Source organism: Talpa occidentalis, unplaced genomic scaffold (assembly GCF_014898055.3).
Source record: "Talpa occidentalis isolate TD23 unplaced genomic scaffold, MPIMG_talOcc4v2.1 talOcc4.15, whole genome shotgun sequence".
NCBI lineage: Eukaryota > Metazoa > Chordata > Mammalia > Eulipotyphla > Talpidae > Talpa > Talpa occidentalis.
Window position 1 is genome coordinate 67095526 of NW_023601543.1, and position 13284 is coordinate 67108809.

The window sequence follows — 13284 nt, forward strand, 5'->3', positions numbered from 1 at the left end:
TGCCCTCTGCCTCCTCTGGTCCACGATCTACTTTAATGTCAAATTAACTGAAGCACTGGAAATTTCCCAAAGCCTCATCTGCCATACTTAACTGCATTAACACTCTGATAGTATCATGGAATGTTCTGTTCACCTCTACCTACTCACACCATCTTTTTACTTGTCCATAATAGGAGACTCCACCATTGTCTTCACAGAATGACATAACCCCTATCTGGTAAAATACTATAAGCTGGAGCTCAGCCATTAATACCAGCATCCCCAGTATTAGTGCAGTGCTTACCAAACAGCAGGTGTTCAATTAAGGTTTAGGAAATAAAATACCCAGTGAGCATGAGGTGTAATTTATTAAGATTTATTTCTCAAAAAATTCTTGAAATAGCTCTGTAGTCTAAGTATATCATCATTCAACTTTACAGAACAAAGGTTTAAAGAGAGAAGAAAGCAAAGATTTGAATAGCTTCAGGATTTTCTCTTCTACTTTTCCCTACTGATTCTAACTATTTTAAAGTTGAATTCTTCCCCATTTCCAGTAAGTGCATATCGCAATACCACCTTATCTTATTCTGAATAACAAAGCAAGATACATGTTTCACAGTTTGTTTTACAAAACCACAAAGTTCCTACTATTTAACCTCACTGCAACATTACCTATAAGAACCATATCATTCTTGAATCTGGAGATACTGAAGCTAATTAAATCTAGATGGAAAGAAACAGTATTTGTATAATGACAAAAAATACAAGAAAAACATTTCAAGTTACATAAACAAAACAGGAAAACAAAGGCATATATGTTGTGTTCGACTAACCACACTTAAGATAAATTCTATGACCACTTAATTATCTCTCCAAACAACGCATGAAGAAACTACCCTTAACTTGCCTAAATGTGGGAGGAGCTGCTAAACTTGGCGCTGGCAATGGAAGGAGACACAGCCCCGGCCGAAGCACTGCCTTTGGCTCGCTCTTTTTCATCCTTCAAGGCCTCCTCATACTGAGATGGGAAAGAAGTAGGTTCAGTCCCATGAACCTTGGCCAAAAACTCCAAAACTTTCATCTTGGTGGTTTCTGCATATGCTCTTGGACCCCATAGGAATTCAGATTCTGCAGAACGGCTGTTGGCAGCTTGCTGGTACACCAGGTATTTTTCCTTCACAAAATCTTTAGTAATGAGCTTCCTTGTCTCCCCAAAGATGAAGTGCTTCACTCCAGGATAAACACCGGTGAAACTCAGAACTTCCCAGACTTCTTCTTCAGTGGCCCGGTTACCTTTCATGAAGATCACACCCAGCACAAGAATCAGGATGCCGGTCTTGGGCACACCCTCTTCACCACTCATCATCCCATCATAGGTGAGGCCCAATTTAATGAGCAGGACATAGCGGTGGTTGATGGGATCCACTTCCTGCACATCAAGGCCAAAAACCATCTCCATGCGCTCAGAGGCTCTCAGCAGGAGCTCACTGAAGCGATTTCCATATCCTCTGATGACTGTCTTCAACATTTCTTCCTTGGTTATTGGCTCTTTCACTTTATACTTGAGCAGCATGAAATTCACCAACATCGCCACTTTCTCATCTACAGCATCTATGGGCACATTTTGGGGGTCTGGCTCAGCCTGTGCGATGCTTAAAATCTGCTTCTTTTCTTGACTAGTGGCACTCTCATCTGATTTGCTTGATGAGAAACGCTGAGAACCCTCAGGAATACTGGCCATACCAATTTCAGGACCCTCTTTTGAATTCTCAGGCATTAGAGAACAGCATGAGAGAGAGGTCTCCTCCAACGACTTCATGACGTGTGCAACCTCCAGGCTCTGGGCACTACTGCCAGCCTTAGAACTTTTATCATTTGAGGATCTTGATTTCTTCTTATGCCGAGGCATGACTATAGTGGCAGTAGGCAGTAGTAGATGGGAGTGTGGGTGGGGAGACTGGCAATGGGAAATCACTGCCTAAAGGAGAGAAGGTAGATGTGAGTGACTTCAGCTAGAAAGCAAATGGTGGCAGTTCTGATAAAAAGCCATCTCTAATAGAATTCTGACAACCATGCTATAGAGCTTCACATGTCTTCTGACCTCTTGATTGCTTTGTCCCCCAAGAATATGAAAGAAGCATCCTGAATGCTTCTCAGGCAGCACTAAGTCAGCCCAGGTTAAGAATTCTCTAGGATCACAGTAGGTAGTTGTGGTTGGGCCCCATACAGCCATTTCTATTCTGAACTGCGTGGTTTCTTCTTCTCTTGGTTCCATTATCTTAGCATTAGACTTGCCTGGGATCCCTCCCTATGCTAATATGAGGTTGCCCCCCTAAGAATGAAGTCACATCTTCTAAGAAAACTGAGCAGGGAATATGGAGGTAGCTCCTGAAACCCTCCCTGGGTTTCTCAGAGTTGATAGTATAAACTACATTCTGTGCACACCATCCTGGTGGTAGATATCTCCCTACTTCTCACTCAGTTGTCTTACTTCATTATTTTTTTAGATATATTTTTATTTATGCCTACAGGAACTGGGGTATAGGCCTCAGTTGTCTTACTTTAAATCCAAGTCAGTCCTGGGATCTCTTCTTTTGATGACTAACACTGCCCCTCAGAACGAAGTCTTTACCTCCTGATCAGAAAGTGGGTCACATCCAATGGACAGTCTCACCTCTCAGCACTGACAAGAGTTTATGGCTAGACTCCTTCGACTGCTGGAGTGGGCTGTCCTTCATTACTCACTCATGGTCGTTTCATTTGCTGCTAGTGGCATCTCACATCTGACCACCCTAATATCTGATACTGACCCCCTATACAAGATTCCCTTATTTTCCTGAGTCACCTGAGAAAGAAGAGTAAGGACACCATCTGCCTTTGTTGGGGCTTCTTTGAGACAATAGAAGTAGCTGATACTCTGGATCTCCCTCTGTTCTGGTGTGGGTAGACCTCTTTGACCCCACTCAGGCTCTTTACTGGACTATTAACAGGCACTGGATTCCTTCCTCTGCTGACCTACTGTGACATGGTTTACATAACAAAGCACCTAAATTAACTGGAAGCCCTAAGAGGGGAAGAATAGACAACTTGTCATGTGATCCTTGCCCTTGGGATCCAGAGACAAATACCAGATGGTTTCATTCACATGTAGAATATGAAAAGTAAAGCAAAGTAACAAATAAAAATAAACCAAAACAAACCTTAGAAATATGACTGCAGGGCTGAGGCTCCCTGAAGGGGAGGGGGGGGCTGGGAGTAAAGAGGGAAGGGGCCCAATGGACTGCGGTGTAAGATTATTGTTTCTTTGGAGGTAGGTGTGCTATGATAACATAAATGTCTAGAGGTGTGAGCCTGTATGCCTATGTTTATTTTTTAAATTGTTTACTGAGGTTAATTTCACTTATAGGAGGAAGGGACCCAAATAAGGGATCAGGAAAAAAAAAAGTAATTATAATAAATTAAAAATCAAAATCAACAGGTAACCATAAATCAGACATTCTTCAGCAGAGCAGAAAGGAAAGGGATCAAAACAGGGGAGGGAAGAGCGCAAGGGACTATGGTGATGGTGCACGAGTGAATGGGTGGTGGGAATTTCACGAAGACTCCGCCTGCGAGGAGAAAGCATGCACTATACAAAAATGAAGATGTAAAATATATTTAAACTACTAAAAACAAAAAACAAAACATAGGTACCGGGGTCTTTTATGATCTTACATTCCACAGTAAATAATGCCATGGCATGGTAGTAGAGGGAAACCAGATCTTTGGCGATGATCATAATGTAATCAACACACAGATACTGAATTACAATGTCCTACACCTGAAAGCCACATAAACTTCAGTCCTTACTTTTGTCTCCTCCATACAGACTCCTGCAGTGTATGGTCACCCTGTCCACTGCAAATCAGAATCTATCCACTAGAGACCGACACTGCCACTCCCCAGGATCCCTTTGTATGAAGTCACCTGGTGATACTTCTGACTGTCCTCATTTAAGACTATACAGGGGATTATCACAGGGAAAGAGCAGATATCATGGAACAGTCCGCTCTTTGCTCGAAGTCTATGGCCTGGATCTCGGCAGTGTGTGAGACAGTCCCCTCTGTTGACCTGCTGTTGCTCCGTCACTCTAAAGACTTTAAGTCCCTGTAACCAGTGAGGACAATTACTGTGGTGCTATATCTAGAATTTCCAGTGACAGCAGGACAAGCCTCTGTTGAGATCATTCTTTTCTGGAGTGGGCGCCCCATTTTAACTTCAGTTAGTTAGGGTCCTTCCCTTGACTAATGGTAGGAACTGGGATCTGCTATTAAAAATAATATGAAATGTTGTCACTTGTGACAATATAGACAGACCAGGAGGATATCACATGAAGTGAAAAAAGCCAGAGGAGAAAACAATACCATATAACTTCACTCAGATTTGTAAGAAAAACAAAGGAACAAATGAAATAAAAACAATCTCTTAGATTATGAGAACAAAATGGTGATTATTAGATGGGCGGGAGGTTGAAGAGGATCATAAATCAGTTAAATAATGTCATGGTATAGAGGTGGAGGGAAACCAGATTTTTGGAGAGGATCATAATGTAATAAATACACAGATATTGAATACAGTGCTGTACACCTGAAAGCCACATAAACCTATAGTAACGTTATAAACCAAATCTACTTCAATATTTTTTTAAGTAGGAAAAAGTGGGCCAGAAAAGAAACTGATGGTGATACTATGTTCTGGAGTATGTAGCGGACAGTCTTATCTTGGCGCTGTCCATTGAAACCTGTCATGGCCTGGGAATTATCCTTTTCTTTTTTTTAAAGATTTATTTATTCATGCATACAAGAACTGGGGTGTAAGCCAGCGGTGTGTGTATGGGGGTGTGAGAGAGGATCCACCAGAGGCAGAGTGGGGAGCAGAACAGGCAGATGAACTGAAATACACTGCTGAGGAGAGCAGCCGACAAGCCAGGAGAGGTCTGCCACGCCATGTGGGTCACTTCCCCAGCAGGGGATCAAACTGCAGTGGCTGGCAGTAGCTTGATAGGTCTGCCTTTAACCCTTGCACCACCAGGCCTGGATTTATAATTTTGACCTGAGTTTCGCTGCCCACATTAAGGTCTCACATCTCAGTGAAGACCATGGAGGAGTAACTGAGTATCTCTTCTGGCCATCGTGCCCTGGAACTCTTAAGAGTTCGTGTGATGAGTTTGCCTTTCGCACATAACAAAGACACCTGCCAGAGCCTGCGACTCCTTCTGGTGACCAACATTGCATTCAGAATAAAGCTTTCACCTTTCCAGGCCCTGTCTCTGCTCCCCATCCCTTCCCTGGTCCTCTCGGGGCTAGCAAAGGGGAAGGGCTCTGTGATACTCCCGTGCATCATTTGTTGATTAGTCCCACAGTTCTCAAAAGAGTGCCTCCAATTGGTAACTGGTTGCTAGCAGACAGACTGGCATTAAGTAACGGAGGATCCACCTTGCAATCAAGACCCCACATCTCTGAAAGACCCAGAAAGGTAGTAAAGCCACTCTGCACAGTGCTCTCAGCGCTAATACTATGTCACAAGGAACTAGACACTGGGCCTCCTGGTGGTGCAGCGGTTGAGCGCTGGGTTGCGAAGCTGCCCGCAGCCTCTGCAGCGCAAGTTTGATCCCCGGCTGCTCCCCGGCCACGGGATGAGGGTCCCACATGGCGCGCAGACCTCTCCTGCCGCCCGCTGCTCCCCTCAGCAGTGTACTTCGGTCCTTCTGCCTGCTCTGCTCCCAGCTCTGAAGAATTCTCTCACCCTCCCGTGCTTCTGACTGTACCCAGTGCTTGTGTAAATAAATAAAAAAAAAAAAAAAGAAAGAAACTAGACACTACACTATGCCACAACCTGGATCTTCGGGGGTGGGTGGAATCCGAACAATTAAATCGGGGCTCTCGCCTGGATTCCTGCAGGACCCCAGACTTGCTCCTTTTCTGTCATGACACAGTTTATCTCAGACTAAAGCCTCACTCCCCTCAAACTCCAGTATCCAAACCAGCCAGCAACACATCCAGCCGCCACTGCCCCCGGAACCCCAGGGCAGGCAACCAATGAGGCGCAGTAAATTCTCCACCGATAAGGTTTCCGGGTGCCTTTTCGTGACTTCTGGCAGTTCTGGAGACTTTTACTCCCTGGCACCCGCTGCCCTCCCCCCATCCCTCACCAGGTCAGCTCGCCAGAGGAAGCGCGCGGTTCCTCCGCCTGACTGGGCAATCCCGCCGGAGCCTCCCGGCGGTGAACTGAGGTTCTTATCTAGGGGCCCGGCTTTTTTCTTTGGTGAAAGGTCTCAGTCCACTTTAAAGTCGTACCTGGTTCGCAGTAGCTCGCGTGCCGACCCCAAATGGCGTCAGAACAAAACACTCTCGGCTCTCAAAATGGCGACGAGGAAGTCAGGGGGCGTGGCATCCGGGGACCCTCCCTGGGGTCTCCTGGAGTCAACGACAGGGGCAGGGCTTGGCGCAAGGTTCTGTTTCCGGATGGAAGTGGCTGATGGTCCCAGTTCACACTTCTCACATTGGGCTCTGCCAGCTCCCAGAATTACTCCCTCTACTGAGCCAAGGTTGCATCTCTCAGTCTAAGGACCCTGAAGACTGACGCAGGGTACCTCAGGCAGAGCACGCAGCCTGGGGATTTTAGGGTAAAAGCAGATGCGGACTAGTCTCTGCGCGAGCCCCCTTATTCTTTGCGTTTCCTCCGTTCTCATGTATGGGGCTTCACTTGGCGCCTTTCTCTTTGATTTAAAACCTCCTGCATGTGCTCCAACCTAGTCAATTCCTAGGAGTTAGGAATAATGATGAGGGGTGACTCAGCCAGAGAGCCCAGCCTGGGACTTTTTAGGGTGAAAGCAGATGCTGGTTTGTCTCTGTGAGCAGTTTATTCTTAGCTGCTGGTCTCCTCAATCCTCGTTCACGGGCATCTCTTTCTGGGAAATGTTCCATCGCAGCAAATTCTTGGGGATCTTCTTACTGCAACCCTTGAGGAGTTTGGTTTGGGTGGGAGTCTCAGCTTTAAGGTAAAATGGGGCAGCCAGAGCACAATGCAGGCAGGGGTCAGGACGGGGAGTGGGTAGTCTGAGAAAAATCACACTGATCTAGTCTTTCATTCACCAGTGTTAGTCTCACATAAATTCAGTTCTAAAAAAATTACTTTGTATAGGTAGTGCGAGACATGACATTTTGATGTTATCCAACAATGCATATGCAGATGATGAATTTATCTTTCTCTTGGAATTTTTATACCCTTTGTTCATTTTGTTAGTCTTATCCTTCTGAGGGTGGCTTGGATAAATTTCAGTTTATATTTGTTGCTTTAAGTTTTCAATTCCTGTGACGCCTATTTTGTAACATCTTTTGTTAAAAGATTGCAGTTCCCCCATATAAAGGTAGGATATTTACAATAAATCCCTTTTCACAGAACTCTCAGACATTCAATATAGTACACACACATTACAATGCACTTGTATACCTGACACCCAGCACAAAAGTCACCAGATCAGATTAGTGGTTTATTATTTGGGGGGGGGGTCAGTTTGTTTTGTTTATTTGACAAGATCACTCCAGAGGTGATGCTTTGCAATGTCTCTTGAGTCTAATTTTTCAGCAAAAGTTAAAAATAAAACTATGAGGAATATAAAAAGATAAATCACTGTCCAGGAAAAACTACTTCTAATGAATCTAAGTAACAATGGACTGATATCAAGAATATATAAAGAACAAAAAATAAATTCAGAAAAACACAACCCCATAACAAATTACAGGCTAAAGACATGAATAGTCATTTACAAATGAAGAAACCTGAATGGTTAAAATGTCTGATAATAGGAGGTATTGGTAAAGAATATTGTTGATGGTTAGTAAATTGATATAAACATTTTTTAGAGTCATTTGTCAATAGTGTGTTCATATGAATATATAAATTTCCTATGACATATTAAATATACATATAAATCTGCTTTGGGATAAGTATCCTAATTATTGCATATGCGCACACAGAGGACTATATTAGAATGTTTTTAGTAGCATTGTGTGACACCACAAAGCTCGTAAGCAAAGTATCCTTATATGAAGAATGTGCTACAAGATGATCATATGTTAAATACATAGAAAATAAACTAACTGGCATTCCTGAAGTCAACATGGATGATTGCTTAACATAGCATCAATGGAAAGGTCACACCCTGGAAAAATGAAGTTTACAAACTTCCAAATGCTATGTATGGTTTATGGGCACATCCTTATATAGCAAAAGTCTAAAAATACAATGGGAATATTGAATACAAATTTCAGAAAACACTTTCCTTGAAAAGGTGGCAAAGGATGGAAGTATAATTAAGGAGAGGGGCAGAGGGTGGTTAAATAATACAGACAATGTGTAATTTCTTAATTTTAGTGTTGGTTACACAGATGCTTATTAAATTATTCTGTATATGTATTTGTGTACCTTAAATATTTTATAATGTCATGGCACATGGGGAATTCCCCTAGCCCACTTGGGTTCTTCTGAGGTTAGACAAGTGAACAAATTAACATCTGAAATATTAGTAGGAGAAAAAAGGCAAAATGTATGTATAGCTCTAATTCTTTTTTGTTGTTGTTGTTGTTGTTGTTATATTGCCACTAAATTACATAGCTGTCTAATTTGGGGAGTATAGCTTCACACCGCCATACGTTAACATGTGTATAGCTCTAATTCTAATGTAGAATGGGGTGAACCAAGGACATATATCTTGTGCTAAGGTACCTGAGGTATCAAGGAGCAAGAATAGGGGAGACTTCGCATGACAAAGAGGGAATGACTTCATATTTTATTCTGAGAGTAACAGGACAGGTTTCCCAGATAGAACCTGTTCACTGATAAAACCACACATCGATGATAAACTGCCAAGATACAGTCGGCTAGGTCATAAAAAGGAGGAGCAGTGATTGATTCCTTTGTCCATACCATAGGGAAAAGGATAGAAGCTTAGGGAGTGACTATCTCTCTACTACCTCAGTTGTTCTGTACTCAAAATAACCTGTATTCTTTAAGTAATGGTAACAGAATCCCCGAGGCCCACAGAGCCTTAAGGGATCTTAGTTTCCCATACCATGGTGATAGTTACTGGAAAAGTCCTACTCTGGGAATATTGATATTCTTTTTGGAGAGAAGGATCCCACAATAATAAATTAAAGCAAAAAAGTAAATTTACCAAAATGCATAATTTATGATATTAAACTAATAAAATTAAATGAATTAGAAATAAAATATGCATAAGAATCTCAGAGTGGTCATATTTACTTATATATATGAGCATAATTTATGAGAATTCCAAGATCAATAAATCCCAAATGATATACCAATAGATGCTAAAGATGATATATACTCTTATTAAACACCACAAGGATGATGTGAGGATAGCAGTGTCAGTACCAGAATCACTAATGGTTTTTAACCAGTTGTGAATTGTAGAACGCATTTGTCTTCAATTATTTTTTTCCAGTTCTAAAGCACAGATTGGAAAAAAGTACTTTTCCTAGTTATCTCTTTGATTTTAACTATATAATAGTCTGTATTTGCTTTCAAGCTGTGATTTTATTATATTCAGATATTATATGCAGATTTATTATATACAGATAATATTGGACTGAATCAGGTTTAAATTATATTTTTAATACCCTAGAGTCCAGTGGCAAAGGTCTCCTTGGTTTGTGTCTTTAGACCGTGGCCATTTTCTCCAGAGAATGCTGTCATATATATTGATATTGTGACAATCCTGATTGATCCAAATGTTACAGATGTTGACATTGCAATGACCCGGACTAATGGAAAAGGGGAGGTAATTGAGTTAAAGTGACTTAAGTTATCAATTAAAAATCAGCCACTTGTTTAGGAAGACACTGAAAAACTAGGGAGAGGCAAGGTCCTGACAATGTCTTTAAAAAGTGGCATAAATATAGGCACCAGCTTTGAGGCAATTTGAGATGCTTATGGCCTCCAGGTATGGTGTCCTGAAATTTGCTCCAAGATTTGGTGAGAACTGCCTGAGACCGTCGCCATAAGAAGTGACAATTCCTCTCCCCACCAATGCACAGATTCCAGGAGCTCTCTGGACAGGGAGGTTCGTTAACTTTCCCTTTTTGCTGCCAGTTGAATTGTATCCTTTTATTATTCTAATGTGGATTTCCCCAATAAGTTCATATTGTGGTTGTATGCATTTGGCTTGAATCCTGAGTGAAACCTTCCTGCTTGGTGGAAAGTAGCACTCTAGAGATCCCGAACTTGATAAAGCAACTGCTCCCTGCTAAAGGGTATCTACATGATCAGATATAAACATTGGGCCTCCCCTGGTGGTGCAGTGGTTGAGCTCAGCGCTGTGAAGCTGTCCGCAGCCTCTGTAGCGCCCGTTGGATCCCAGCCGGCTGGGCGAGGGTCCCACATGGCCCGGCAGACCTCTCCTGTCTCGCCCACTGCTCCCCTCAACAGTGTATTTCATCAGTCTGCCTGTTCTGTTCCCCACTCTGTCTCTGGTGAATCCTCTCACCTTCCCGCACATCTGGTCTGTACCCAGTTCTTGTATAAATAAATAAATCTTAAAAATATATATATAAGCATTCACATTTGGAAACATATCCAATTTGAGTTAAAACTGAGACAACAATGTTCACCTACTTCCTTATGATTCATCAAATCCCACAAGAAAATACCTTAAAAACAAACACTAACCATCCAAGTATAGCAGTAGTTATGCTTCTGATTTTTGAATATAGAACACAACTTTTCAGATTGTAGTTATTTATATATAATCACAGAACCAGTGGGCTACCTGCCAGGGCTTTGAAACCTGAAGTTTATTTTCTACCTTTCAATTAGGATTAAAAAAATAAACAGTTTAAGGTCTCCAAAAAGCAGAATCCCATAGACCTAGCAGCCCATTAGCATATTTAAAAGCTCTCAGGATAGGCGTTATTCTGATAATGACACTGTCAGCACACAGATGAGGCGTAGGTACTCAAGGACACACAAACTTGCATGCTCTAAAGGGATCTATCCATGCGCACAAGAACAAAGCATACTCTTAATACAAAAGAACTTTAATAGAATAACTGTGCACAGAGAGAAGATGGAATAAGTTTCCCAATAAAACAACCAAAGTTACCTATTCGCTCATGGGTATATGTCCAGCCAAAGAGGGTTGGACTGAAGCAGGGCTGCTGGGGTCTAAAAGCTTGCCACAAATCTAATGCACCTTCTGGTGGAGAACCATAAGAAGGAGGCAAAAGGGCCAGGCACGCCTGGGACAAGAGGAATAAAATCAAAGTACAAATCAAGATAACAGCTGCCACTGTCAGCCTCCCTATGGGTCTCTCATCCACAAATCTCTCACACAAGTCTCTTCCAAGTGTCTCTAAATGTCTCTACTCATGTCTCCTTCCACGTCCCCCAAGTTCCTGTTGCAAATCCAAAGCTGAGATGAAAGCCAGCCTTTTTGCTCCACATGTCTCTTTGAGCCTACCTGCCTTGTGTGTTATATAGCTCTGCCCCTCAGCTCCGCCCCTAATTAGATGGGGCAGGGAACATGGAACCTCCCCCCATTATGCAGATATCTCTGTAACAACACTGATTCTCTGTTAGAGTTAGGTAAAGATCATTTTTTTCCAAGTGAACAAATATTTATCATTTTTTCTAATTATAAATGTGAAATCAGTACATTGCTGAAAATAAAATGCAAACTCCCATCAGATAAACACAGCTATAATAACATGTTGGTTAATTTCTTTCTGATCTTTTTATATGTGTATGTTTACATCTATTACATATATTTGTATATATTCACATGATAAACACATATACGGGAAGGCAAACAGAATCTGCTACCCTAAAATATGATTCTTTTGCATAAGGATTATAGTAGGTTGATTATTTTAAGAAATAGCAGACACAGAGGAAGATCTGAAAACCATTTTGTAAGATGCATTCATATATATACAGAAAATCTCTATTTAGAAGGATGTCTCCCTCTCTATGCTAGGAAGAGGGAGATGACCTAAACTCTAGAAACTCATCAATGGAGAAGACAGTATTTAAATCTGCATAACAACCATATCCATGTTTACTGGACATTTAGTGGCAAATTTCCGTAACTGGCCCCTACTCCCAAAATCTTTCGTCTTTAGCTGAGATGGTATTTAAGGAAATGTCTGGAGTCATTTCAGAGAGTTACTCAGTTTTCCTGGTTCTCTCCAATACATATAGGAGGTATGCATGATATTAAACTTCTGTTTGCGTTTCTCCTAAATATATCTTTGATTTTTCTCTTACTATGCCTTTTTTTTTACAGGGAGATCACAGTCAAGAACCCATAAGGGTAGAGGGAAATTTATTTTTCCACCTTACATATACATATTGATAATATCGATTATTTATCATCTAAGTAACACATGTTAAGAACATGCACTTAAAATGGTCCAATCACCATGAAAAGCTGTGTGGAGATTCCTCAACCTACTAAAGATAGAGCTTCCATATGATCCAGCAACTCCACTCCTAGGTATTCTCCCAAAGAACACAGAAATATTAATTCAAAAGGGCACCTGCACCCCTATGTTTATAGCAGCACTATTTAAAATAGCTAAGCTATGGAAACAACCCAAATGCCCAAAAATAGATGACTGGATCAAGAAGATGTGCTACATATACACAACGGGATATTACTCAGAAATCAAAAAAGATAAACTCATGCAATTTGCAGCAACATGGATGGAGCTGGAAGGGTTCATACTCAGCGAAATAAGCCAGAAAGAAAAAGAAAAATACCGGATGGTCTCACTCATAGCAGGAATTTAGAAAACCTAAATAAGGGACCAGGAAAAAGAATAACTATAATAAAGAAAAAATCAAAATCAATAAGCAACTATAAACCAGAGACACACTACAGGGGGTGGGGGAGGAGAGGAGGGATTAGGGTCAAAATAAGGGGAGTAGGAATTGTATGGGGAATATAACCAAAATGAAAATGCATACATTGTGCAAAAATGAAAAATGATGTAAGAATTATATAAAATAAATTAAAAATAAAATATCACTAAATCAAAAAAGAACATGCACTTTATGTATATTTTTAATATTTAATTCTTTTTAACTTACTTGCAACCTCACGTTTTTAAAAATACAAAGTTCAGAAGCATTAAAAAAAAATGCCCAGTATCCCACAGTTATTAAGTGACTAAATGTTGAACTAGAGTTACAGAGTGGTACTCTTATTAGCCTGCCTGTTATACAGAGACATATAACTATCATATA

General features: G+C 41.2%; 1 protein-coding gene across 2 annotated transcripts in view; it reads right to left on the reverse strand.

Moving 5' to 3' along the window:
• Nucleotides 1-344: 344 nt before the first annotated feature.
• The window catches only part of LOC119246758 (melanoma-associated antigen B16-like), a 46853-nt gene continuing 33913 nt past the window's right edge, over nucleotides 345-13284 (reverse strand). The window contains exons 1-2 of one of the 2 annotated variants that reach the window (XM_037513101.2): nucleotides 6315-6422; nucleotides 345-1957 (exon numbers count right to left, since the gene is read on the reverse strand). In XM_037513101.2, the coding sequence (XP_037368998.1) occupies nucleotides 887-1888 (1002 nt within the window). In that variant the 5' untranslated portion in view covers nucleotides 1889-1957; nucleotides 6315-6422 and the 3' untranslated portion in view covers nucleotides 345-886. Of the gene's footprint in view, nucleotides 1958-6314; nucleotides 6423-13284 lie in introns of those variants that run through there. The other variant, XM_054695789.1, reaches the window with a different exon arrangement.